Here is a 27,593-nt window from a genome sequence, read left to right on the forward strand (position 1 = left end):
GTCTAATTTAAGAATTTCAATTTTAGTTTCCTTACCAGAACGGTGGTTCCATTTTCTAGAGTAACATTTTCATATTGGGTCATAGCTACGACTGCTACACTCATATTTACTCTCAGAGCATAATCGCAAAAGAGTCCAAAAAATACCAATAGAGTAACAATATATCTTCTTGCTTTCCAAAACAGCCATACTGGAGGATGGTGAGATTCACTTAAACAAAAAATAGAATAATAAAATTTAACAATTTAGAATTTGATAACTAACTATTAGATAGATTATTTGAACATGAAATGGAGTCCTAATAAATTTTAGGGAAATATGGCTAGAAACGTTAAAAATGGATTAATAATGTCCAATAAAGAGTGTTAAAAAAATAGGTCTGATTCTTCTTCATTAAGGGCCGTCTCCCGATAGGAGGTTGGATATCATCATCACTATCTTTACTCTATCTACTGCTGCTCTGAAGAGTTCTATAAAACTGCATTTACACCAGCCCCATAAATTCTCCAACCATGACACATTCCTTCTTTCTATACTCCGTCCTCCTCTTATCTTTCCCTGTATTGTCAGCCTTAGTAGTTCATATCGCTGTCCCCTCATTACGTGTCCCAGTATTGTAACTTTCTTATTTTTATTGTGTTTATTATTTCGCATTCTTTGCCCATTTCTCGAAATACTTCCGTGTTAGTTTTCTTCTGTGTCTATGCTATTCTCCTGTAATACCACATTTTAAAGCAACTTATTTATGTGTTCTTGCTTTAATGGTCAGCTTTCAAGTCCATATTTCAGTTCGAATCTAAGGTCTTTGTTTGAGAGAATTGTTTTCATTTTTACAAACACATTTCTTGCTATTTCTATCCTGGCTCTTATTTCGGTTGTTTGATCATTGTTGTTTAGAATCCAGGTCCCTAGGTATTTGTGTTTATCAACCCTTTCTATCGGTACATTTACCAAATACATGTTTGTTGGTATATTTGTTTTCTTTGTTATTATCATGTATTTGATCGTTTTTATATTCATTTTTAATCCATATTTTTTACAGAAACTGTTTGTTTTGTTTAGCAGTAATTGGACTTGTTCAGCAGAGTTTGCCATAATCATGGTGTCATCTGCATATCTTATGTTGTTAATAGATCTTCCGTTAATTATTATTCCTTCAATTTGAGATAGTAATGCTTCTTCAAAAATGGCTTCACTACATACATTAAATAGTAATGGGGACATAATACATCCCTGCCTAACTCCTCTCCTGATTTCAATTTCTAGACTGGGTTCGTTATCTATTACGATTTGTGCTCTTTGATTCCAGTAGAGGTTTGTTATTATTTGTAAGTCCCTATGGTTTATGTTTTTTGTCTTTAGAATTTGGACTAATTTTTCATGTCTTACTTTGTCAAATGTCAAATACCATATTAAAAGCAAATAACGCTTCTCTGGTTCCTAGTCCGTTTCTGAACCCAAACTGACTATCATCTATTCCTTCTTCCAGTTTTTTATTTACACGACCATGTATTATTTTCAGGAATAATTTGAGAATGTGACTTATTAGTGATATTTTTCTGTATTCACTGCAATATTTAAATGTGTTTGTATTCTTAGAGATAGCACAAAAGGTGGAGAGTAACCATTGTTTCGGTATGTGTCCTGTTTTGTATACTGAGTTAAATAAGTCTACTATAATGTCTAAGGTTTCATCATTTATGCATTTTAAGGTTTCTATAGGGATTTGGTCTGGACTCTGGACCTACTGCTTTACCATTTTTGCTGTTTTTAAATGCCATTTTAATTTCTTCTTTAAATATCTTTAAAACCATATCCTCTTCCACTTTTATCTCGATCTGTTCTGTTCTATTGTCTTTGAACAGTTCATTGATGTATTCTGTTCATATCTTTAATTTGTCGTTAGTATTCAAGTCAAGTTTCCCATTTGCATCTTTCAGTATTCCCGGTTTTCTTGTTCTATTGTTGTGAGTTAATTTTTTAATTTTTTTATGTGTGTTAAAACTATCATGTCTTTTCTGGTATTCTTCTATTTCTGCGAATTGTTCTTTTGACCATTGTTCTTTCGCTTTCTTAATTCTGTATTTTACTTGTTTATCCACTTTCGTTAGGTCTGATACAGATCATTAAATTTGTCATATCGCTAATAAGAAAGGAAAAGTAGCTAAGCCAAAAGCTCAAACATAACCTTAAAAAACTTAATCTAATGGAAGTAAGCCACAAGTTTACTTTAAAATAAGTTTATTTGACGTTTCCATTTCCACTTGTTGTTTCCGAAAATCGTTTTTAAAGTACAAAATATTGTTACTTGATAAAAAATTGACTCATTCATATCGACAATTCGAAAGTTGAAATGGAAACAATTCATGAAATTGAAGATGATCACGTACTAATAGAATATCTACATAGAAAAAAATAGACAGTGAAATAGTGAGACCAGAAAACAATAAAAGCTCAGGAGTAAGAGAGAAACAGCTTCAAAAAGAGATACGTGAACTGATAAAAAGCATATTATACCTATTCACGTTCACTGCCTATTGGCGACATGAGTTTTTTTTGTGTTCGTTTGCCGTTTTGTGTTTTGTTTTGCATACTACGGTAGTATAAAAAAAATACTTAATTATGGACAGTGAAGCCGGCCCTTCGGGTGTAAAAAGGCCGAGATTTCAGCCTAAAAATCCTAAAAAATTAACTGAGGACGAAATGAAAATATTGGCGGACCTTAGCGAAGATGAAATTGATCCCTTTGAGGATAGTGGTAGCGACTGGACTGATGAATTTACTGACGGAGAGGACATTAACGAAGACAATAGTGCAGAAACAGGTAAAAATACGGAGTTAGTTATGGCAGCCTTACAAGCAAAAATAAATATCTTTTTTTAGATGATGAACTTAATAACACTCCTGCGCAAACGTCAACAGGAGATGAAAAGACAACGATGGCTCCGCCTACATCGGCAACCCCTACATGGCAAAGCGTTTTTGCGGGATTTAAAAATATATTATTTTCAAAACGTTGTGAATTGTTACACAGTGTCCCAGGAAATGAACCGATTGATTATTTTTTATTTTTATTAGACGAAAATATTTTAAATGATATAGTTAATTTTACAAATGAGTACGCACTAGAAGTATTTTTTGCAAAAGCTGAAACTGAATCGTCTCGAATTTCGCGATGGAAAGATTTAACGGTGCCAGAATTTCTTAAGTTTATTGGGTTAATTCTACATACTGGAACTATAAAACTTAATAGATACCAAGATTATTGGAAAAAAGACAGGCTTTTTAATCTATCCTGCTTTTCACGCCATATGAGTAGAGATCGGTTTCTACTTATTTTGCGTTGTTTACACTTAGTAAAAAATCCAGACTCTTCTGAATCAAAACCTGAAGATCGTTTGTACAAAATACGTGGTCTTATAGATTATTTTAACAAAAAAATGTGCGACGTATATTACCCCAGTAAAGAACTTTCGCTAGACGAAAATATGGTCCTTTGGCGAGGGCGGCTAGTTTTCCGCCAATATATTAAGAACAAAAGACACAAGTACGGCATAAAACTTTATAACATCTTTAAAAGCATTAAGGCAGGACATATATTACCCTATGAAAAATCCTCTTTCTAATTTTATTAATTTCTCTGGATTTTACAGCTCTCCGGAGTTCACCGGGTTCTTGAATAAGAATACGATAAAAACGAACCATTAGGCTTAGTTTTTTATTATATATTTTAGTATTCATATAATTTATTATTTTGTTAACATTCTTATAGTACGACCCGACCACCTAACAGGTAGAGTCTGGAGAAGCGTTTTTTTTTTTAAGTGGTATCCCCATTAGGCCTAATTCATTGCCAAATTTTCTGATGGTATAATACTGAGCATATTATATATTTAAAAAGTTGTTTTCTAGCTACTGTTTATTTATTTTATTTGATGGACCAGGCTGCGGTTCAGGATCTAATTCAGTATCGAAGGTAAATGTTTGAGAGAGAACGGAAGTTAGAATTTCCATGATATCACTGCAGGTTTCACCAGAACAATTAAGGCACACTGCAGAGCATTTGAGGCTTACTTGTCGGCAACAACACATACTTTCACAGTTTCCCTTGCAACTGTAGAAAATGAATTTCAGAAGTTCGGGAGTTGCTGGATTGAAAGTTTTGATTGGTATTTTTAAGTCCCAATCTTTAGGATCGCAGTATTTCCTGTTGATAAACTCTAACACTGTGAAAACGAGCTGCATTTTGGGTTGGCGGAAGCCAACAAAGTCTTTCATTAAACAAACAATAACATATACCTTACTCCTATATCATCTGTTAACATCTATCCCCTCAAGAAACTTCCTCGTTAATAGTCAGACAATTACAACATTGACCAAAGATCACCCATTATCAGCAATACGGGATAGTTTGAAATATGTATCACCAATCCTTATATAAAAATTCTTGTACTGGAATGTAAGTAGTATTTTGTTTATTTCTAATTTATTACAATTCAATAGATTATCTCTTACCAATTTGTGGGTTGTTACTTTGTCTGCTGAATCAATTTTATGCATATTAATAAACACAGACATTTAATATTGGCATAATTACTATAACTTTTTTGATGTATATTTTTATAAGACAGCACCCTAATATGGGATTTTTATAATTTCATCATTTAATTTACTTTGTATCGCTTGACCTGAAGATGTTTTGCAAATTTTAGAAAGCGAAACCGGTCGTTTTGGGTAGTAAAATTAAATTGATAACAAGGCTTTAGTTCGGGAAGATCATGCACCGACACTATATTTATAATGAGGCAAGTGCAAGAGAAATTAGAATACAACAAGCATATCTATGTTTCGGGGACCTTAAGAAGGCATTTGATCGGGTCAAATTAAAAGATGTTATTTCCTTACTATACGCAAGAGAGATATCTCTAGGAATAGTCAAAATGATCGAAAATATCTACCAAAATAACACAATAAAAGTAAAAGTAGAAAAAGAATTAACTGACCCAATTGAAGCAGACAACGGGATAAGACAGGGAGATTCCCTAAGTCGTCTAATATTTAACATAATTATGGATGAAATAATAAAAAAAAATAAGAACTAAAAAAGGATATCAAATGGGAGAAAAACGACTTAAAATAATCTGCTATGCAGACGACGCAATACTACTCTCTCAAATTGAAGATGATTTACAACGTATGCTGCACCAATTTAATATAACCGTCAGAAAATTTAACATGTTAATTTCCTCAAAAAAGGCAAAATGCATGGTTATAACAGCAAATTTACGAAGATGTCAGTTGTAGCTGGAAGGTCAGATAATAGAACAAGTGATAGAGTGATATACAGGCATCACATTATCTAGCTACGGAAAGCTCTAAGACTGAAATAAAGATCGAGTGAATAGAGTAAAGAGAGCCGCAGACTGCCTGAATGAAACAATATGGAGAAATAAAAATATCGGGAAAGAAATGAAAGGCAGAATTTACAAAACAGTCATCAGACCAATAATGGCATAAACAGCAAAAACAGGACCTAATACAGAGAGAACAAAAAGGATGTTAGAAACAGAAGAGATGAAAACACTTGAAAAATGGATGGTAAGACACTATGGGACAGAACTAGAAGTACAGATATACGACGTAGATGTAAGGTGGAGAACATCAAGAACTGGGTAAGAAATAATAGAGTAGAATGGAACGATCATATAAGCCGAATGACAACAAATAGAGTAGTAAAGACAGCAAGAGACGGTTCCCCAATTTAGACAAGACGATCAGTAGGAAGACTACGACAACGATTGAACGACAACTTACTGGAGGCACATTGAAAAACAGACAGAGTCATGTCTATATAAAAAGAAGAAAAAGTGGAAGATATCAGTACAAAAATATATCTTTATCTTCTTCTTGGATTATAAAAATTCCAACAGTCAATTGCCGTCTATTAAAATATATTCATATAGTCTGTTACAAATATCATACTCTATCTAATAACTCCCATTTCGATTACATAGTATACTATACAGACGCTTTTAAGTCTGAAAATGGAGCCGAAGTGGCAATAATTACCAGCACAGAGGTTCTCAAATATAGAATTTCAGATACTAAACCTATATTAACAGGAGAACTCTATGCAATTTACCAAGTGATACGCAGATGCAAATAAGATGAACAAAATATGAATCGCGACAGATTCTATGTTATCACTACAAGTAATCAGGAAAATATACACGCAGCATCTATTAGCTTTATCAATAAAGGAAGAACTAAATAAATTGCATACTAAAGATACAAGCATCAAGTTTCTCTGGGTCCCATCACATGTTAGAATAGCAGGCAACGAAGTAGCAGACAAAAATGCCAAAGAAGCTATAAACGACAACAGTATCCCAATGTCACAACAATCTGTCAGTTTGGATCTAAAAAGCTACTTCATAAAGCACCTGTTCGAGAACTGGAACAATAAACGGAAATCCACACCATCAAAGCTTCAGGAGATAAAAAATAAGATTTTACCATAGCAACCTCCCGAGGTATCCAGACGAAAGCAAATAATTATTATATACCCGTTTACGATTTGGACATACCCAGTTTTCTCATGAACATTTGTTTAAGAAAGAAGAAGGCCCAATTTGTTCATCGGTTCACCCTTTACGGTACTGTGCTAGTGGAAAAGTGCGAAAAGTTAAATCATCAAAGAATTGAATACCATTTACCAAACAATCTTAAAGACATTTTAAATTCAGAAAACACAATAGATAACCTACTTTTGTTTTTAAAAGGCTTTAATTTACTAGGAAAAGTGTAATTAATTGTTATCGTTTCGCTAATAACCTCATTAGGTTAAAGCGGGTTTTTTTTAACTAAAAAAATGTATAGCATTTTTAAATGATCTAACACTATTTACGACAAATAAGAATTAACCAAAAAATTTAATAAATAATACAATAAAAGAGGCCAAAAAGACAAAGGAGAAACATACAAAGGATAAGAAAACAATTTTACATAAGAAATGGATGGAGAAAATATATGCATACTCAGAAGAGTAATTTTTACTTACCTTACTATAAAAATAGATGAAAAGAGACAAGAAGAACACCAGATAAAGGCAAAAATAGCAAAAAGAAACAAAAATTATGGATTCAGGAGATTCAGGCCAACGGCTACATATCCACGCAAAATATGGGTGCTTAAGAAACTATAAATAGAGCTTTTAGAAAAATTGGAGAGAAAAATACAACAACCAATATGTGGAGGTATGAAAATAGATGGTCAATGAAGAAGAAGAAATAATAAAGAACTTAAAGAATGATATAAAGAGCCAAAAATAACAGTAATTTATTACACATTGAAAGAATTGAGAAAAGAAAAAAATTCCGAAAATGGTACTCTCACGAAAGCCAACACAAAAGAGAAGGAAAGGTACACCAAGACCCAGAAAGAGATGAAAGGACAGCGTATACAGGGTGAGTCATAACTATTTGGACATAGACTAAGGACAAGTTATTTGGACCAAAATATGGCTATTGGGCCAAATATGCCTTAATAAAATGTTGCTGAGAAAAAAGATACAGGGTGTTAAAGTTAATTTTTGTTTTTCGTTTTTTGCTAATAGTTTCCCTGTATATTTATAAATTGCTATCAAAATTGGCACAGAGGCATAATCTTAGACAAGAAATAGTATTTTATTTAAAATTCCACTATCAAATACCAAACTAATAAACAAAGTTGCAACTAACGTAAGGTTTCCGTTTTGACGATAAATCAAAACTAAACACACTTTAACTTAAAAGAACTCACAAAAACTCAAACTAAATGTTCTACATGGTCTCCTCCGATTTCTATGCCTTTTCTAATTCTTTTTATAAAGGATTTTCGGACGTTAAAAAAAAATATTATTCTGTCCCCTTATAAGATTAGCTGCATTTTGAATGTATCTCCAAAGTTCGTCTCGTGTATTAATTTCATTGGCATAAACTAAAGACTTCATATGTCCCCAAAAATAAAAATCTAGCGGGTTGTACTCAGGACTTCTTGGTGGCCATTGAAAATCACTGCCTCTGCCAATCCATCGTTGAGGAAATACGTCATTAAGATGATTTCTAACAGCTAATGAAAAATGAGGTGGCGCTCCATCCTGTATAAACCACATTTTTCTTCTTACATCCAGTGACAGATCATCTAAAATATCACTAAGAGTATTTTCCAAAAAGAATAAATAAGAATCTCCATTTAAATTCGGAGGAAGAACATAAGGCCCTAGTAGTTGATCGCCTATAATGCCACACCAAATATTCAATTTAAACTCATGCTAACAATGTCTAGCTTTAATAGCATGCGGGTTTTCTTCTTCCCAATAATGACTATTTCGCCAATTAAAAACCCCTCGTCTGGTAAAAGTTGCTTCGTCGGTGAACATAATATTCTTAATAAAGTGTCTGTCATTGCTTTGTTCATTCAGAATACATTGGCAAAACTGTAACCGTCGTGGAAGATCTGTTGGAAGTAAATTTTGAACAGGAGTGAAGTTATAAGGATGGAGGTTCTCTTTTTTTAGAATTCTAACAATAGACGACTGACTTACTCCTGTTGCTGCTGATAGATGTCGTGAACTTATTTCAGGATTTTCATCTACTCGAACCAAAAGTTCATCTTCTGGATTAGGTGTGATTTGTTTCGGTCGACCACCCCGATTTTTAGTGTGAAATGACCCAGTTTCACCTAAACTACGATATAATCTTGCAAAAGTTTTGTGATTTGGTTGCCTTCTGTTTGCGTATAACATTCCATACCTTCTGGTTGCCGAGCAACCGCAAAAATTTTCTTGTGCGTATACGCAAATCATATCTCGCATTTCTTCATTAGTAAAATGATTGTGACGAGGCATTTCAATCAAAAAAAGTAATGATTACTTTTAAAAAATGCAACATTACACTACACTGTCACATCAAAAATAATTTACTCTGAACAAATGACATTTACCAACAACAATTATCTGACAGTCCAAAGCATACTTTTCATAAATGAAATAATATTTGAAATTCTTTTTTAAGACTGTAAGCAGTTCGACTGCGTTTTTATCGAAAACGGTTGAAATTATCATGTTTAAACAAAAGTACCAATTTTACGTAAAAATGATGTTTACGTCATATTTTTTAATAAAAATTACTAAAAAGTTTCATCAGAAAAAGTTTAGACTCAATTTGATCATTAGGAATGACCAACATGGCGCCCTCTATGACAAAACGTAAAATTGTAAATAAAATACTATTTCTTGTCTAAGATTTTGCCTCTGTGCCAATTTTGATAGCAATTTATAAATATACAGGGAAACTATTAGCAAAAAACGAAAAACAAAAATTAACTTTAACAGCCTGTATCTTTTTTCTCAGCAACATTTTATTAAGGCATATTTGGCCCAATAGCCATATTTTGGTCCAAATAACCTGTCCTTAGTCTATGTCCCAATAGTTATGACTCACCCTGTATATACTTACAAAAAAGTAATGTTGAGGATTGGAAAGAAAAACTATTGGACAGAAGTAAATGTAAGGAAGTGGTTAGGAAATGTATAAAAAGACTATGAGAAATATTAAATGTATTTTATATAATTAAAACAAAATTTAAATAGTAATTGTAATGGCAAATGTAAACTTATCAGCTCTAGACCTTTACGGCCCATTAAAATTTAAATTTAAATATCTATCAGCCTCGGAGAGCCAATGCTAGTAATAAAATACACAAAATCAATAACGTAATTGTTTATTACCTTTCAATTTCTTCAGTTTTACAACTAACGACAGCTTCAGTATTTTTGTCAGTCACATAAACCATTTTTGCCACATGTTTTTCACTACTAACCGCTACGAGCAAGACCCGCTTACAAATAGTACATTATACGTGATATTTACTGATATGTTTCCGATAATTAAAGCCATTATACGTTCATTTTCTTCAAAATACTAAAATATCTACGAGTAAAATACTGGACAAAAACACGAGCCATACGTTTTAATTGCCAAAAAGTAGCAAGTGGTTCCAATGATCCGTCATTTTTTATAACCATTTAAGTGTATAATAATTAAATTATAAACATATAAACTGCCTAAATGGTTTATGGATTTTAACAATGACTTTATTTGGAACATTTATAATGTGATAAAGGATCATTAGGACTGGTTTCTTTCTTTAAAATAAGAGGTCACTCAAAGATAATTGTTTTTATAGTTACTAAATTACTTGATTATTTTGGTAGTTGGAATGCAAATTAACTTATTTTTAACTAGCTGCTTGTTAATCTATTACTAATTGTTTTAAATATTTTAAAGATAGTTATCCAAGGGCAATTATTTTTTTAATGTGTACTTGTTATTAGAAAATTTAAAAATAACAAAACAAACAACACTTTTTCTTTCGCCTCCTTCTTTGACCAGAGTAGTAACGGTTTTCCCAAGACACTATTTGATCTACAGAAAGCTTTATCTACAACATTATTACTAAAATGCTTTTGTTTTGTCACACCAAAAATATTCTATGCAGATTTATTTTGATAGAATAGAATAGAATATTCTTTATTAATCCCATCAGATCACATTGTGATATAGGACACGTCATATAGTACATAAAGCATAATCAACAAGTTATATAGGACAATTACATAAAACAAAATCAATAAAATATAAAAAAAAAGATATGCGATATAGAGCGTCTCTGAACCCGTCGGTCCTCATTCCCTGTAGTCTTTTATTAAGTCAAAATAATCATTTAAAAATCTAAATAAAGCAAGAAAAGAATTTAAACCAAGGATCGGACTATGTAAGGATAAGGAGGGGCATATACTCAATACAAAAGAAGAAGTATTGAAAAGGTGGGTGGAACACTATAAAGAACTGCTTACTATCGAAGTAGAAGATCCAAATTAACCACCCCCAGGAGCAAACAACAATACACCATTGGAGCATCCATCAATTCAGGAAGTACGGGATGCAATAAAACACTTAAAATATAATAAATCTCCAGGAAGTGATGGTATACCCGCGGAACTTATTAAATGTGGAGGTGCTACTCTGACTAATCATATATATAAAATCATACTGAGAGCCTGGAATGAGGAACAAATCCCAGAAGAGTGGTGTATTGGGATCGTTTGCCCGCTACCCAAAAAGGGCGATGAATTAGAATGTAGAAACTACAGGGGAATAACCCTCCTTAATACAGCATACAAAATATTTTCGAGTATTTTATATGGTCGCCTGAGTGAATATTCAGAGGAGCTTCTTGGAGAATATCAAAGTGGTTTTAGGCCTGGTCGATCAACAACAGACCAGATCTTTGTGCTAATGCAAATACTGGAAAAAACCAATGAATTTAATATCGACACATACCATCTTTTCGTATATTTTAAATCGGCCTATGATAGTGTCCTAAGAAATAAATTGGATGAAGCCATGGATGAATTCCACATCTCCGATAAACTGATAAGATTGGTTAAGGCTACAATGCGTAAAGTTGTTTGCAAAGTCCAAATACAGGGCGAACAATCACAGGCATTTGAAACGCATGTTGGGCTGCGACAGGGAGATGCGCTGGCGTGTCTCCTTTTCAACATAGCTTTGGAAAAGGCGGTCAGGGATGCCCAAATAGACAGCAGAAGAAACATTTTTAATAAATCATCCCAAATTTTGGCATATGCAGATGATGTTGATCTAGTTCCCGCACAACACGCAAGCTAGAAGAAAAATGTATACCACCTTGTCACACGCCTCAAAAAATATGGGCCTGCAAGTAAATGAAAATAAAACTAAGATAATGGCATCAACACCCAACAATAGAGCCAGAAACATCGGCCACCAATTCACGGTTGATAATTCTACCTTTGAAGTAGTGGACAAATTCACATACTTGGGCTCCCTGATCACCAAGGAGAACGTCATGACGGAAGAAATCAAGCGAAGAATAATCCTCGCAAACAAATGCTATTTTGGACTGAGTAGACATATGAGAAGCAGAAACTTAAGCCAAAAAACAAAAATAACCATATACAAAACCCTTATACAACCAGTGTTGACATATGGGTCGGAGGCATGGACCATTTCCAAGGCAGATGAAAATCTCCTGCTTATATTTGAACGAAGGATCCTGAGAAGAATATTTGGTGGCATCTGTGAAAATGGTGTTTGGAGAAGGAGGTACAACTACGAGATATATCACAGATATAAACATATATTTGGTAGTAAAGACCTAGTATCCTTTATAAAAATAGGAGGACTAAGATGGGCAGGACATCTGGCAAGATCACAGCAGAACAACCCTCCTAGAAGAATCCTTATGTCACAACCTGTGGGAAGTAGAAAAAGGGGTAGACCAAAACTCAGATGGAGGGATGGTGTAGATGAGGATGGTAGACAAATAGGCGCAGCAAACTGGCAACAGTTGGCAATGGATAGAACTGACTGGCGTAATAGACTTGGGAAGGTCGAGGCTCTTTTATAGGGCTGTAGCACCAATGATGATGAATAATCATTTAGGTTGTAAACGCATAATTGGATCAAGCATGCTTTTAATTTATTTTTGAATTTTTGAATATTATTTTCATTTCTTATATTAAGTGGCAAACAATTGTAAAATTTAGATCCTGCAAAATCAGGGCTAGTTTCAAAGAGAGTTGTGGAGTGTTTACACACGCTTATCAACCTCCCGTGTCTTGTCGGGTAATTATGAAAGTCAGAGTTGAGGGTAAAATTTTGAAATTTAATTTTGACGTGAATAATACACTTATAAATATATAAAGCATGAAAAGTCAACAGTCTGTGTTCAATAAAATATTTACGACATGATTGTCTATTATCAATATTGAATATCAATCTAAGAATTCTCTTTTGAGTTATAAAAACTCTAGAAGAGTTTCTAGAGTCTCCCCACAAGACAACATTATAGGCCATATATGAATAAATCAATGCATAATACACACTTATCAATTGATTGGTGTTAAATAGAGTTTTCAACTGAAGGATCGCATAGTAACCCGTATTCATTGTTTTGCAAACTTTAGTGACATTTTCATCCCATGTCATATTACTTTCTAGAATGCTACCAAGAAATAGTGTTGTATCACTAAAGGGTATTTCCTCAGAACTGACTGTGATTTTATAACCATGGGATGGCTTACAGCGCGAGTAGAACTGCATACAAATAGTTTTCTTTGCATTTACCATTAAAGAGTTCCTTTTACACCAGGTTGTAAATTCCTGTGCTACTAAGTTCATTTTTGAAATGAGTTCGACTTCAGTTGACTCGTCAACTACAATTACTGAATCATCTGCATAAAGAACTGTATGGTCTGCAGTTAAAAAATTTATCAAATCATTGACATATAAAAGAAATATTAAGGGTTCCAATACGGAGCCTTGCGGTACACCCGATCAAGATTAAAAATAGATGACTTCTTATTATCGACTTTTACTAGGAATTTACGATGTTGTAAGTATGACCTTAACCAGTTCAAGAAATGATCCCGAAAACCAAGGGCTTCTAATTTATGCAGTATAATTTCAATGTCAATAGAGTCAAAAGCCTTAGTTAAGTCAAAAAAGAGTGCACCCACATACCTTTTTCGATTCAAAGCAGCGTGGATATAATTAAAGAATGAAATAGAAGCACTCTCTGTAGATTTATTAGGAAGAAACCCATGCTGGCATTTATTTAAGATATCATATTTATTTAGAAAATTTAACATTTTACTGTAAATACACTTTTCGATAATGTTAGAGAGTACACTTGTTACGGTGATTGGCCTGTAATTATCAACCAAACATGGATCTCCCTTTTTGAAAATTGGACTAACTACTCCCGTTTTAAGGTCACTTGGAAACTTGCCATCCTTAACAGATAGGTTGATGATGTGAGACAGAACAGGAGATATATATGAAGAAATATATTTAATTATTTTAGTGGGGATTTGATCAATACCTACTGAGCTGGTATAGTTTAAGGAAGATATAGCATTTTCAATATCAAATGGTGAGACCTCAGAAAAAAAGAATGTGTTGTTAATTGTCATAGTTGTGAAATCATTAAAGGTATAGTTATTGAAATGTTTTAATAATGTGCGTTTGACTGATGTACAAAAATACTTACCAAATTTGTTTGCTATGTGTTCTGGATGTATCAATAATTTATTATTGTCAGTAATGCTCCACTCAAAATTGTTTTTATTTTTACCAGTTTGACGATTCACAGTTTTCCATATCTCCTTCCTTCTTTTATTATTATTTTGATTATATAGATAACTTTGATATGGTGCTTTTTTATATCCTTTAACTTTCGGATAAAGTTGGTCTTTTGTATTTTATAGTTATACATTAAATCTGGATTAATACTAACATTTGCTAGCCAAAATAAATCCTTCAGCTTTTTACTAAGCTGAAGAATTTTAGTATTGATCCATTTTCTGTTGGTATTAGTAGTTATGCGTTTTGATATTAAAGGACATGTTGTATCAATATGATAGGTGACAGTGTTCAATGTCATGTAGCAGTATTGTTACTCTCAGATATGTTTAAACTAAAATGAAGTCCTAGATGATCACCTAAATTGTAGTTCACGACAGCCTCATTGTATAATTGAGGAATGTTGGTAAGAAAATAATCTAGTTTCGATCGTGAAATTACACCGTTTTTGTTTGTAAATATTCTAGTTGGTTCAGTATTTTTACAGTTAAGTCCAAAACTAATCATGAAATCCATCAATATAGATTTTTCCCTTGACTCTTTAAGATACTCGATGTTAAGATCACCACAAAGAATAACAGAATCATATTTAACGTAACAAATATTAAATACATGATATAATTTATGTATAAAAATATCAATATCCCCATTAGGGGAGCGATACACATTGAGTAAACAAAATTTTTTTGAGTCACATCTAAAACTAATACAACACTCAAAGTTAAAATCTTGACAGATGTCCGTGAGAAAACTTGGAATATTAAATTTAGAATTAACCTTTACAAATATAAGTACACCACCATGTATATGATCACTTCGATTACAGTACGAACCTAAGAGATAATTAGGAAGATAAAGGGAATTTATATTGTTGTCACTACACCATGACTCAGACATACACAGCAAATCCGGACTTTCAGTTTCAAGCAATAATTCGATAAGACTTATTTTGTTTATAATAGATTGAGAATTTATACATACGATCTCTAGTTGATTGGTTCTGCCTCCAAACTTATTTGTAGCATCTAGATTGCCCAATTCCGGATTCGTAACAATCATATGATATTACGAATGAATACGAAAAATGCACAATAAAACGTTTTAAGACACACCAAACGGTACAATACGAATAAGCTACACAGTAAGTGTTAGTCACTTAGTAATAAATAGGCTTCCGTCTAATAGTTGTCATAGTTTCTCCACGGATGGTAACAACTAAAAACTGATTAATTTTTTCTTAATCTTAATCTTAATATATTCGTTATTTCCTCCCCTTTTATTTGCTATATCGCATGAATTCGATCAGTTGCTTATTTTGTACTCAGCCGGAGGCCTTCTTTAATGAAATAAATCAAAATTTGTCTTATAGTAAATCTATTTATAATCATAGTGATCCTATGATATCTCTTATGTCGCTATACGTTCATTAATAATAAAGATATTGTGTAGTGCCTTTTGGTATTCGCTTTGTTTGTTTTTATATATTCGTTATATCCCCTACTTTTGTTTGCTGTGTGTTAGGATTCGATCAGTTGTTTATTTTGTACTCAATCAGAGGACTTTTTAAGTCAATAAATCAGTCTTACAGTTAATCTATTCTCCCCCTTCGTTTGCTATGTCCCATGTTAGCATTTGATTAGTTGTTTATATTGTACTTAGTCAGAGGACTTATCTAGGTCAATAAAGCAAATTTAGCTTATAGTGTATCTATTTATCAAGAATAGAAACAAGAAGTGGGGGTGATAGACAAGTGGTAGGCTGGTAGGACACTGATATGCCAAGCGCATTCATTTATTTTATATTTCAAATTTCAATCTATGTTTGCATGTTGATAATGTCGCATCGAAGAACGCTAACGCGAAGATAAGCTTCGCGAGCTCGCGAACGTGTCAGAGAGTGATGAGTGCGTATCAAAAACAGAAAACAATACAATTAGTGAGAGTGAGGAAGAAAGTAGTGATGATTCTGCTGTTGAAACCAAATTATAAATATGACCAACATGGAAGGACAGCGTGTTTTTGGAACCAACTGGAAAGACTTGGATAAAATTGGTTTTCCAGCATACATTGGTCTTTTATTGTTAGCTGGAGTTTTTAAGTCCCATGACAAATCAACTAAAAGTTTGTGGAATGAAGAAACGGGTCGTAGTGTATTTTAAGCAACAATGTGCCTGGAAGTATTTACAAAAATTTCGCAAGTATAGGAGACGTACTGATAAACTTGCTGCAATACGTGAAATTTTGGAGAAATGGGTAGAAAATCTACCAAAATTTTTTAACCCTGATGAAAATGTTACTGTCAACGACCAATTAGTTGCTTTAGAGGCCACTGTTCCTTCAAACAGTACATTTCAAGTAAACCAGCGAAATATGGCATTAAAATTTGGGCTTTATGTGACAGTAAAAGTTCGTAACCTCTAAAATTGCAGATCTATAGAGGAAAGGAAGCAGGTGCCGCGCCGGAAGTGATAACTTTTTTACATCATACAATTTAGGACAACTTCTTCTAAAAAGAAAAAATACAATGCTGGGGACTATAAAAAAAATAAGCCACAGCTTCCAGCATAAATTGCGAATAAAAAAGTTCATAGTTCGTCTCTTTACTTCACTACTGTTGTTAACTATATTCCTAAAAAGAATAATTCCAGTAAGGGAACAGTGGATACTCTAGATCAGCTTGTTGGTACATATACATGTAAGAGGAAGACAAATCGCTGGCCTATAATTGTTTTTTATAATATGCTGGACATTTCTGCCTACAACGCGTTCGTTTTATGGACATCAATAAATCCCCAATGGAACACCAACAAACTAACAAAACGGCGAATTTTTCTTGAAGAATTGGGAAAAAAAACTTGTGAAACCACTTATCCTTTCCAAGAAAAATTTACCAAGAACTAAAGACTTACAAGAACTGTAAACGTAAAAAGAACACTAACACAAGCGAGTAGAGAAGATGAAAATTCTAGTGAACCGTCTATGGACAATCCAACTCCGCCTGCTAAACGAGCACGCTGTAAATTTTGCTCTAAAAACGATAACAAGAATAATATTTTATGTTGTAAATGTCACAAACATATTTGTAATACCCATTCTTTTTATTACTGTCCCAGTTGTAAACTAAATTAAATTTTGTAGGTATTTGTTCTTAGGCTTTTCTAAGAAAGACAAAAATGCCTTTTATTTTTGTTAATAAGGTTTGATTTACATTAGCCACATATTTTTGTTGCTACAAATTCACATACTTAGGCTCCCTGATCACCAAGGAGAACGTCATGACGGAAGAAATCAAGCGAAGAATAATCCTAGCAAACAAATGCTATTTTGGGCTGAGTAGACATATGAGAAGCAGAAACTTAAGCCAAAAAACATTAATAACCATATACAAAACCCTTATACAACCAGTGTTGACATATGGGTCAGAGGCATGGACCATTTCCAAGGCAGATGAAAATCTCCTGCTTATATTTGAACGAAGGATCCTGAGAAGAATATTTGGTGGCATCTGTGAAAATGGTGTTTGGAGAAGGAGGTACAACTACGAGATATATCACAGATATAAACATATATTTGGTGGTAAGGACGTAGTATCCTTTATAAAAATAGGAAGACTAAGATGGGCAGGACATCTGGCAAGATCACAGCAGAACAACCCTCCTAGAAGAATCCTTATGTCACAACCTGTGGGAAGTAGAAAAAGGGGTAGACCAAAACTCAGATGGAGGGATGGTGTAGATGAGGATGGTAGACAAATAGGCGCAGCAAACTGGCAACAGTTGGCAATGGATAGAACTTACTGCCGTAATAGACTTGGGAAGGTCGAGGCTTTTTTATAGGGCTGTAGCACCAATGATGATAATGATGACATATTTTTGTTTAATCAACTATAATTTTTTGTTAATAAAGTTTTGTTAGGACCATTAGCTTATTTTATTTTAATTAAGGACCGTAGACCATAGTTGGGTCATATTGACCCGAACAGTACATTTGCATAGTTGACTTGAACGGTACAGTAGGATTAAATATGACAAATACTCTATTATTAACGCCCAAGACAAAATTTGTCTTCAATTCTAAATTCTAATGTCTAAAACCTTATATTTTTAAAAAATCGAAATAAATCCTGTATTTAGATATAGCTTATATTTTACTTATATATCCTTTTAAAAGTATAGCTTGTTTTTTACGGACAATTCAAAAATGGAAAAAATAGAGTATTTTAGAAGAAAAATTATAACTTTGTTATTTCACTCTTTTTTGGAGCACCCTGCATAATTCAGATTATTTTTAAATTGTAGCGTTAACGGTTCTATATGGTTTTGTGAAGGAAAAAGCTATTTGCCATACAGAGACCGAGTCATATAAGACGGGCCACCCTGTATATATTCCCGATAATAATCAATTCCTTTTCACAAAAACACTGCTTTTATTTTAATCTTATTTATTTCTGTTAAAAATATAGTTACAGTTAAGCTAATCAACAAAATACGACAAAAATACATCCAAAAAATAAAATAGACATAGTTAAAACTTATATATTAATAAAACACAAAACACCAGTAAACGTACTATAATCACAGTTATTATTTATGTTTTTTTTTTGTTTGTTTTCTTTATAATAGTCAGCTTTTAGGGATATTCTCTTCAGACTGAAAGTTTGGATTGACGTAAGTTTCTTTTGCAGTTTCCTTTAAGTCACCTGGTATTTTATCCCAAGGCTGTAGATCACCCGATCCAAAAATGCAATAGAACAATCCTCCGATAAGATATATACCACCAGCAATGTAAAATATTATCCTCCATTGTTCAATGCTCGTCTAAAACCAAATAATGTTTGTCATTACTTTGTTATCAACCCCTCTAAAGATGAAGTTTAATAAAATTTTAAAAATTGCTACTTAAAAAAATATTTAGCCAAATTTATAATACAAGAATGACAATGATACCTTTATTATAGATACAGGGTGGTAAATCGTCAAACGGACCTTAGGAAACTTGATGGGAAATTCTAAATTGTTGAATTCCTGCTTCCCTAATTATTTTACACCAAAAGTCATAGCAAACTATTTGTACAGGACTGAAATCTGTATTTGAAAACAAATGTTAAAATTGCTCTACGAATTAAACGTATTCCAAAATTATGATACATTTTTCAGGCTCCCCTTAAAGTCAGGTCACACGCAGTGCAATAATGTGTATGATGTGTTGCGTTTGGTCATATTGATGTTTCTGATATTTGACAATATTTGAATTGCCAAAATTTTTAGTTTGTGATTTATTGTTTAAAAAACAATAAAGTTGATTAAGAAATGTACTCAGTTGAGGAGAAAGTAGCTAGAATAAATATTTTATTCAGGCAATAGTGCGCGAAGTGTCAAATCTTTATTTTGCGCAAGATTTACTCAAAAACAGCTTTAATAATTGTTTGATTGGACCTAACTGTAACATTAAGTAGCCTCCGAGATTGGGAAATCTAGCTCAAAACGATTATTTTATCTAGGGGTATCTATTATCAAAAATCTATTCTAACCAAAAATTTTACAGATATTGAAGCATTAAAAATGCGAACTATTGAAAAGTGTGCAAAAATAACGCCACGCGTTCTGGCTAATGTTAGACGAGAATTTTACAATTGATTGTAATACTGTTTAGTACAAAATGGCGGATTTATTGAATATTTGTTATAGTTTTATGTTAAATTATCATAAATTATTTTTGGGAATAAGGATCACAGTAAAACTATACTAAAATTATTTAAATTGTATAATCTGGAATTGGATTGGAGTGTATTAGAATTAGTTCAGGAAATGAAGCTCGAAAAAAATTAAAACCTCGCAATTTTTTTGTCCTGCATGGATTGAGTTGAAATTTTAACAGAAGGTAGGTGATAGCCCAAGGATCAAAATCTATATCGAACCGAAGTGCGCTGAAGGGTTTTAGGGGTAAAAACGACCCCTAATTATCAAAAATTATAAACTAACATATTAAACCTGAATATGGGTAAGATTTGGTTTTCTTTAGTTAAATAATGATTATTTTATACTTTTGAATAGAGTTTCATTATATTTCAACCCTTAAAAAGCAACCCTTGTTAGAGATTAATGTAAAAAAAATACTAATTCTAAAAAAATGATTTCGCCTTGGATCGATTTGGATAAAAATTTGGATTTAAGCTCAACTCACCCTGTGCTTTATAGTTTATGTCATGCCGATGAACCTTAATTGTTCTTAGGGGTGAAAACTACCCCTAATTTTCAAAAATTGTAAAATAACATTACAAATCTTAAGATGAGTGAAATTTGGTTTGGATTAGTTAAATAGTGTTTTTTTATACTTTAAAATACAATTTCATAAATTTTCAACACTTAAAAATCAATTGTTATGAGTGCTATAGGTAAAAACAATTTTTTGCCAAAATTTTGCAACTTTTCAACTTTTGAAAATCACCCTTTACAACATTTCAGTTTTTATAAACTAATTTAATAGATATAAATTGAAAAAAGTAGAATTAAATACAAAAAAATTTATCAACATAAAAAGGCACCATATATTCTTATACATTTACATAAATAGTTGAAAATATTTACATTTATAGGTAAAACAATTAAAATATTAATTTTATTCGTCATCAATTACATCTTCATCGTGATCTATGTCATCCTCATCTTCTTCAATTATTGGTGGACTATTATTGCACCCTTCACCTGAGCACCCAGAACAAGCAGAGTTACAGTATAAACCCACTTTTCTGCACCCACATGAAACGCCGCATCCTTTTTTGCATTGGCAAAAAATAATTTTCAAAAGTTCATCGGGTGCAGGTTATTTGTTCATGCGTACGGGTAATAACAAACCATCTTTGGAATACCATCCCCAATCTGTTGCTCTGATATTTTCATTGCCAAGACACTGTTGAATTTGGTAATAGCATCTTTTTGAATGCTCATCTAAGGCATCAACAGTGGGCAGAAGGGATGATAGATTAACCGCAGAGTTTTTCGTTGTAGCTTTGATGAACTGTTCGTACCGCATCTGCTCGAGAAAAGCTTCCAAATCTTTTATTTTTTTTTAACTTGGTAAGCTGCGTGTCTTTAACAGTTCCGTACAACATTATTGCACAGTAACTGCCAGCATCTAAAATATCTTCAAGCTTAGCGGTACTACTGTAAAAAATTTCGGTATGTTCCCTCATGTCCGGTCTTTTATTCTGTTGTATGGGATTTCAAAATAAGAACGCTTAAAATTTCGAATGTATAACGCCCCACTACCTAATATACCGGTTTTGTAGATTACTATGCTCCGAAATGTACTATACTAATGGAATTTTCCGGAAAAAAATTAATTGGTTTTTTTAACGTATTTCCTTCATTTTTAACGATAGAGTGTTTCTTCAAAAAAACTATTTTGTAGAGGTTTTTAAGAGCTAAGGATCTGTGAACTAAATCTTTTTGGAACCCTTGGTTTTTAAATGGGGTGAGTTTAAAGGGCTCGAAAAAGATAGTGCTTGATCGTAAATTGATGCTTTAAATGGCTATATCTCGCCAAATATTCATTGAACAACAAATCTAAATAAAGGAAAATTTTATTCATTAAAAAAGCTACAATTTAGTACATTTTAATTTTTTTCATATATTCAGTATTTTCGGGGATATTTAAAAAAAGAAGGGTAAAAAATATGAAATTGTAAATCGTTTCTCGCTTTAAGCTGTACTTTTTCTAAAACTAAGCATTTTAAATGGGTCAAACTTCTTGGACATGTTAACAATACATGTACAAAGAGAATTGCAAAAGGGTGAAGATCGATTTTAATTATGGGGGTGGTTAGGGGGTTGTTTTCACCTATTATATCGCAAAAACATTTTAAAAAATGAATTGTATTTGTCTTTTTAAAAGCTATTAATTTGTTCTCTACAATTTTTTTGATAAAATGCACCGTTTTCGAGTTATTCGGGAAAAATCGATTAAAAACGTCGATTTTTTCGTCTAAAAGTTGTTACTTTCAATCGCGAATAACTTGAAAAATATCAGTTTTACAAAAAAAAATGTATGGAACATTTTTTGTTTAGAATCACTTTTTTAATCGAAACCTGTGGTTAAAACGTAAAAAAAAATTTTCACCCCCGAGATGGGGTGGCAACCACCCCCAAGGCTTTGGCGCACTTTGGTTCGATATAGATTTTGATCCTTTGCTCCTTTTGATCCTCCTGACGAAAAAATTGCGAGGTGAAATGCTTCATTTCCTGGAAAAAATGTCTTACGCTAAATAAAGATCTGGCAGTGCTACTAGCACTATTGCCTGAATACAACATTATTGTGATTTTTCGTCAACTGAGTACATTTTATTAACTTTATTGCTTTGTAAACAATATAATTTATTGTTAACAAAGTAATATTTATTGTTCAGTAGTAGTAATATTTAGTAAAATTTCTATGTTTATTAGTTAATCATAAAATAAGAATATTAACAATTCAAATATTGTCAAACATCTTACATTAATATGGTAAAACACAACACGTCATACACAGTCTTGTGCTACGTGTCGCCTGACTTTTAGGGGTGGCCTAAAAAATGTATTGTATTTTTGCAAACTTTTGTAGTTCGATTAATTCGTAAAACAATTTTAACATTTGTTTTTAATACAAATTTCAGTCATCTACACATAGTTTCTTATGACTTTTGATGTAAAATTATTAGGGCAGCAGGAATTCAACAATTTAGAATTTCCCATTGAGTTTTTCATGGCCCGTTTGACGATTCATTGAAAACAGGAAACACATTGACACATTGAAAAAGGAACAAAATATAGTAAAAGTTAAAGGAAAAATAATGTACGGGTGATCTGACGCCCAGAAATTGAAGGGGGTGAATTTATAAGGTTAAAAGAAACGCTTTCTCGCCATTTCCGGTAACATCACAAGTCCTATAGAAAAAAGTGAAATAGCAAAGTTCTAGGTAATAAAAAGATATACATTTTCCCTATTCCCTAATAAATACCTAAGTACCCTATATATCTGCTTTTTTTTTAAAGACTACTAAAAGTACCTTTTTTTCCACTCTAGCATTCATATACCCCGTGATTACTATTTTCGCTGTGCAATCATTTATTACTTCTCGCAGTTTGAACCAGAACTATTTTTTTTTGTTTTTTGTTGCATTTTTATCAGGCCCATAGCATATAATTAAGTTTGTAATTGCTTTCTTTGCGCCTATTTCTATATCAACTCTAAGTATAAGCTCACTGAAATATATCCAATTCCTTATTTTATTGATGATATTTTTCTTGACCATACATGATATCCCTACCTGAGCTCTCTTTTTCTCTTCTACTCCACTGTATATTAAAAAATTTCCGTTTTCCAAAGTCGTAGTTTCACTTCCTTTTCTTTTTGTTTATGTTATAGCTACTTCTTCAATATTTTTGTCTTCTATTTCTTTTCCCAGTTCTACTTATTTCCCATTTATGCCTCTTAAATTCCATGTTGTCATTTTTAAAATAGCCTTCTCCTTGTTTGCCGTGTTCATTATGTTGCCCTATTTAAATGTGGTTTCTTTGTGTGTGTGTGTGTGTGTGTGTGTGTGTGTGTGTGTGTGTGTGTGTGTGTGTGTGTGTGTGTGTGTGTGTGTGTGTGTGTGTGTGTGTGTGTGTGTGTGTGTGTGTGTGTGTGTGTGTGTGTGTGTGTGTGTGTGTGTGTGTGTGTGTGTGTGTGTGTGTGTGTGTGTGTGTGTGTGTGTGTGTGTGTGTGTGTGTGTGTGTGTGTGTGTGTGTGTGTGTGTGTGTGTGTGTGTGTGTGTGTGTGTGTGTGTGTGTGTGTGTGTGTGTGTGTGTGTGTGTGTGTGTGTGTGTGTGTGTGTGTGTGTGTGTGTGTGTGTGTGTGTGTGTGTGTGTGTGTGTGTGTGTGTGTGTGTGTGTGTGTGTGTGTGTGTGTGTGTGTGTGTGTGTGTGTGTGTGTGTGTGTGTGTGTGTGTGTGTGTGTGTGTGTGTGTGTGTGTGTGTGTGTGTGTGTGTGTGTGTGTGTGTGTGTGTGTGTGTGTGTGTGTGTGTGTGTGTGTGTGTGTGTGTGTGTGTGTGTGTGTGTGTGTGTGTGTGTGTGTGTGTGTGTGTGTGTGTGTGTGTGTGTGTGTGTGTGTGTGTGTGTGTGTGTGTGTGTGTGTGTGTGTGTGTGTGTGTGTGTGTGTGTGTGTGTGTGTGTGTGTGTGTGTGTGTGTGTGTGTGTGTGTGTGTGTGTGTGTGTGTGTGTGTGTGTGTGTGTGTGTGTGTGTGTGTGTGTGTGTGTGTGTGTGTGTGTGTGTGTGTGTGTGTGTGTGTGTGTGTGTGTGTGTGTGTGTGTGTGTGTGTGTGTGTGTGTGTGTGTGTGTGTGTGTGTGTGTGTGTGTGTGTGTGTGTGTGTGTGTGTGTGTGTGTGTGTGTGTGTGTGTGTGTGTGTGTGTGTGTGTGTGTGTGTGTGTGTGTGTGTGTGTGTGTGTGTGTGTGTGTGTGTGTGTGTGTGTGTGTGTGTGTGTGTGTGTGTGTGTGTGTGTGTGTGTGTGTGTGTGTGTGTGTGTGTGTGTGTGTGTGTGTGTGTGTGTGTGTGTGTGTGTGTGTGTGTGTGTGTGTGTGTGTGTGTGTGTGTGTGTGTGTGTGTGTGTGTGTGTGTGTGTGTGTGTGTGTGTGTGTGTGTGTGTGTGTGTGTGTGTGTGTGTGTGTGTGTGTGTGTGTGTGTGTGTGTGTGTGTGTGTGTGTGTGTGTGTGTGTGTGTGTGTGTGTGTGTGTGTGTGTGTGTGTGTGTGTGTGTGTGTGTGTGTGTGTGTGTGTGTGTGTGTGTGTGTTTACACACCTTATCATCTTATCACCTTTATATTCAGGCATGCCCTTATTCTGTTTGTAGCTTTTTCTATTATGTTTGATATTTGGTTCCAATCCCATCTTGTGTCTTCTATAATTCTTCTTCTTCTACTTCTTGGAGATCTTTCGATCTGTTTAATTCTGAAGCTTTTAGGTGGTCTTCCGGGAAGTCTTGAACCGGGCGGGTTGTTTTCTAGGGCAATTTTTGGAAGTCTATTCTCATCCATTCGTCATAATCATGTGGTACATGATTGTACCACATCCTCTTACGCTGCCTTCCCCATCTTACAATATCTTGAATTTTGCACTGCTCTCTGACGTTTGTATTTCTCACCCTGTCTCTTCTTGTTTTGCCCACTATTGTTCTTAGGGTTTTCAGTTCGGCAACCCCCAGCATCTGTTTCGTTTTGTTGGTATCTTCGCGCACTTCTATACCATATGTCATGATCGGTCGTATGGTCTTGTAGATTCTAATTTTACTGTCTGTGCGCATATAAGAATTTGACCAGATTATCTCACGCAGACATCCCGATAATGCGGATGCTTTGTTGATCTGACTCCTTAGGTCCTTTACTGGGTCGTTTGTGCTTGATATATCTATGCCCAGATATCTGAATTGCATCACCTGTTCTATGGGGTTGTTCTCAACCACTACCTTACATCTGAGCGGATCTTTTGCTATTGTCATACATTTAGTTTTGTTGGTAGAAATGGTCATATTTAGTTGACGGCTTATTTGAAAGAACTGAAAGAGCTGTCCTTGAAGATCATCTTTTGATTCAACAATAATTGCTGCATCATCTAAGTAACACACCATACCAATTCTTTTGTTGCCCATTCTGTATCCGAGATTGAGAGATGTTACTTTGTTTATAATTTTGCCCATGAGTAGGTTAAACACGAAGGGGCTTAAACTGTAGCCTTGTCTAATTCCTCCCGGTGTTGGAATATTTTCAGTAAATTGGTCTCTTGCTCTAACTTTGGTTACATTGTTGTTATTTAGGTTATGGACTATCTTTGTCTATGGACTAGAAGAATTCAGATATGACACGTTAGATGAAATGCATGAACACATAAAAACCTGCCTGATTTCAGCGGCCTTAGAAGCTCTTGGAGAAGACGACCAAAGGAACACCCATCAGAATATCAAATTAAGGGAAGACACATTGAAATGCATAAAAGAAAAGAAAAAACTACACATAAAATACCTAAACACCAAAAAACAGGAAGACTTAGACCTATATAGAGCGAAAAACAGAGAGGTAAAGAAAAGAGTAACAAATGAAAAGAACGAACGATGGGAACAAGCATGCACAGAGATAGAACGACATATCGGAGGAACGAGAAATTCAGAATCATGGCGAATATTAAAAGCACTTCAACGAAATAAGACAGAGAAAACCCAGATCGGCAAAATTAGTAAAAACGAGTGGCAAGAATACTACGTAGAACTACTTACAGAAAACCGTCCCCAATTTCAGGAACAGAATATAGAACATGCAGGAAATGGGGCATACGACCAGATAGAAATAAGCCTGGCAGAAGTTAAGAGAGCAATCAAGATATTCAAGAACAAAAAAGCAAAAGGACCCGGAGGAATACCAAACGAACTAATTAAAAACGGAACGGAAAAGTTATTCCGCATGCTACTGAGAATGTTCGAAAGAGGACTAAATGGAGAAGAAATACCTGCGGAATGGACACAAGCATACATCACATCCATACATAAGAAAGGAAACAGGAAAAAATGTGAAAAGCTATAGAGGAATTAGTATAATATCGTCGGTAGGTAGACTTTACGGGAAAATTATTAAAGAAAAACTAGAAACTGAAATAATAGGAAAAATTGGAGAAGACCAAGCAGGGTTCACAGTAGGAAAATCATGCCTAGATCATACGTACACATTAGAACAACTGATAGAGAAGAAAATGGCAAAAGGTAGACCGGTCCATCTGGCCTTTGTTGATCTAAAGAAAGCATATGACTCAATACCTAGAGTCAAATTATGGGAAGCAATGAATGATCTCGGAATCCGACAAACACTAATAAAAGCAGTTAAAGCACTATACAAAGAAAACAAAGTAGCTATTAAATGTGGAAATAAATTAAAATATTCTTGGAAAAGATACTCAAACCATGGAGGAGAAAGTGCGAAGGAATGGGCATACCAGTAAGAGACGAATACCTATACACCTTAAGTTTTGCCGACGATCAAGTAGTCATCGCACAAGATGAAGAAGATCTCAGCTTTATGCTCAGAAAACTAGAAGAAGAATATAAAAACAACGGAATGGAAATAAACTTAGAGAAAACCGAATACCTAACAACAGAAAACAAGGATATGAGAAACCTAGAGATAGACGAGGGAAGACAAATAAATGGAACAGATAAATTCAAGTATTTAGGAACCATAATATCGAACCAGGGAACAACAGAAGAAGATATAAACAACATACTGGGACAAACAAGAAACTGTATAAGACAACTAAACTCAGTGTTGTGGGATAAGAACATTACGATAAAGACAAAAAAGAGAATATAT

At 33.8% G+C, this 27,593-nt stretch overlaps 2 protein-coding genes across 3 annotated transcripts in view; both read right to left on the minus strand.

Annotated features, from left to right (window-relative positions):
• Positions 1-10,217, minus strand: part of LOC140435695 (uncharacterized) — a 75,786-nt gene extending 65,569 nt beyond the window's left edge. The window contains exons 1-2 of the mRNA XM_072524416.1: positions 9,770-10,217; positions 36-210 (exon numbers count right to left, since the gene is read on the minus strand). Coding sequence (XP_072380517.1) covers positions 36-210; positions 9,770-9,834 — 240 coding nt within the window. The 5' untranslated portion in view covers positions 9,835-10,217. The remainder of the gene's footprint in view (positions 1-35; positions 211-9,769) is intronic.
• Positions 10,218-18,657: 8,440 nt separating this feature from the next.
• LOC140435501 (sialin-like) overlaps positions 18,658-27,593 on the minus strand; it is a 48,973-nt gene continuing 40,037 nt past the window's right edge. For both annotated transcript variants that reach the window (XM_072524237.1, XM_072524238.1), the window contains exon 9: positions 18,658-19,044. In XM_072524237.1, the coding sequence (XP_072380338.1) occupies positions 18,850-19,044 (195 nt within the window). In that variant the 3' untranslated portion in view covers positions 18,658-18,849. The remainder of the gene's footprint in view (positions 19,045-27,593) is intronic.

This window comes from Diabrotica undecimpunctata, chromosome 3, assembly GCF_040954645.1.
Source record: "Diabrotica undecimpunctata isolate CICGRU chromosome 3, icDiaUnde3, whole genome shotgun sequence".
NCBI classification, from domain to species: Eukaryota; Metazoa; Arthropoda; class Insecta; order Coleoptera; family Chrysomelidae; genus Diabrotica; species Diabrotica undecimpunctata.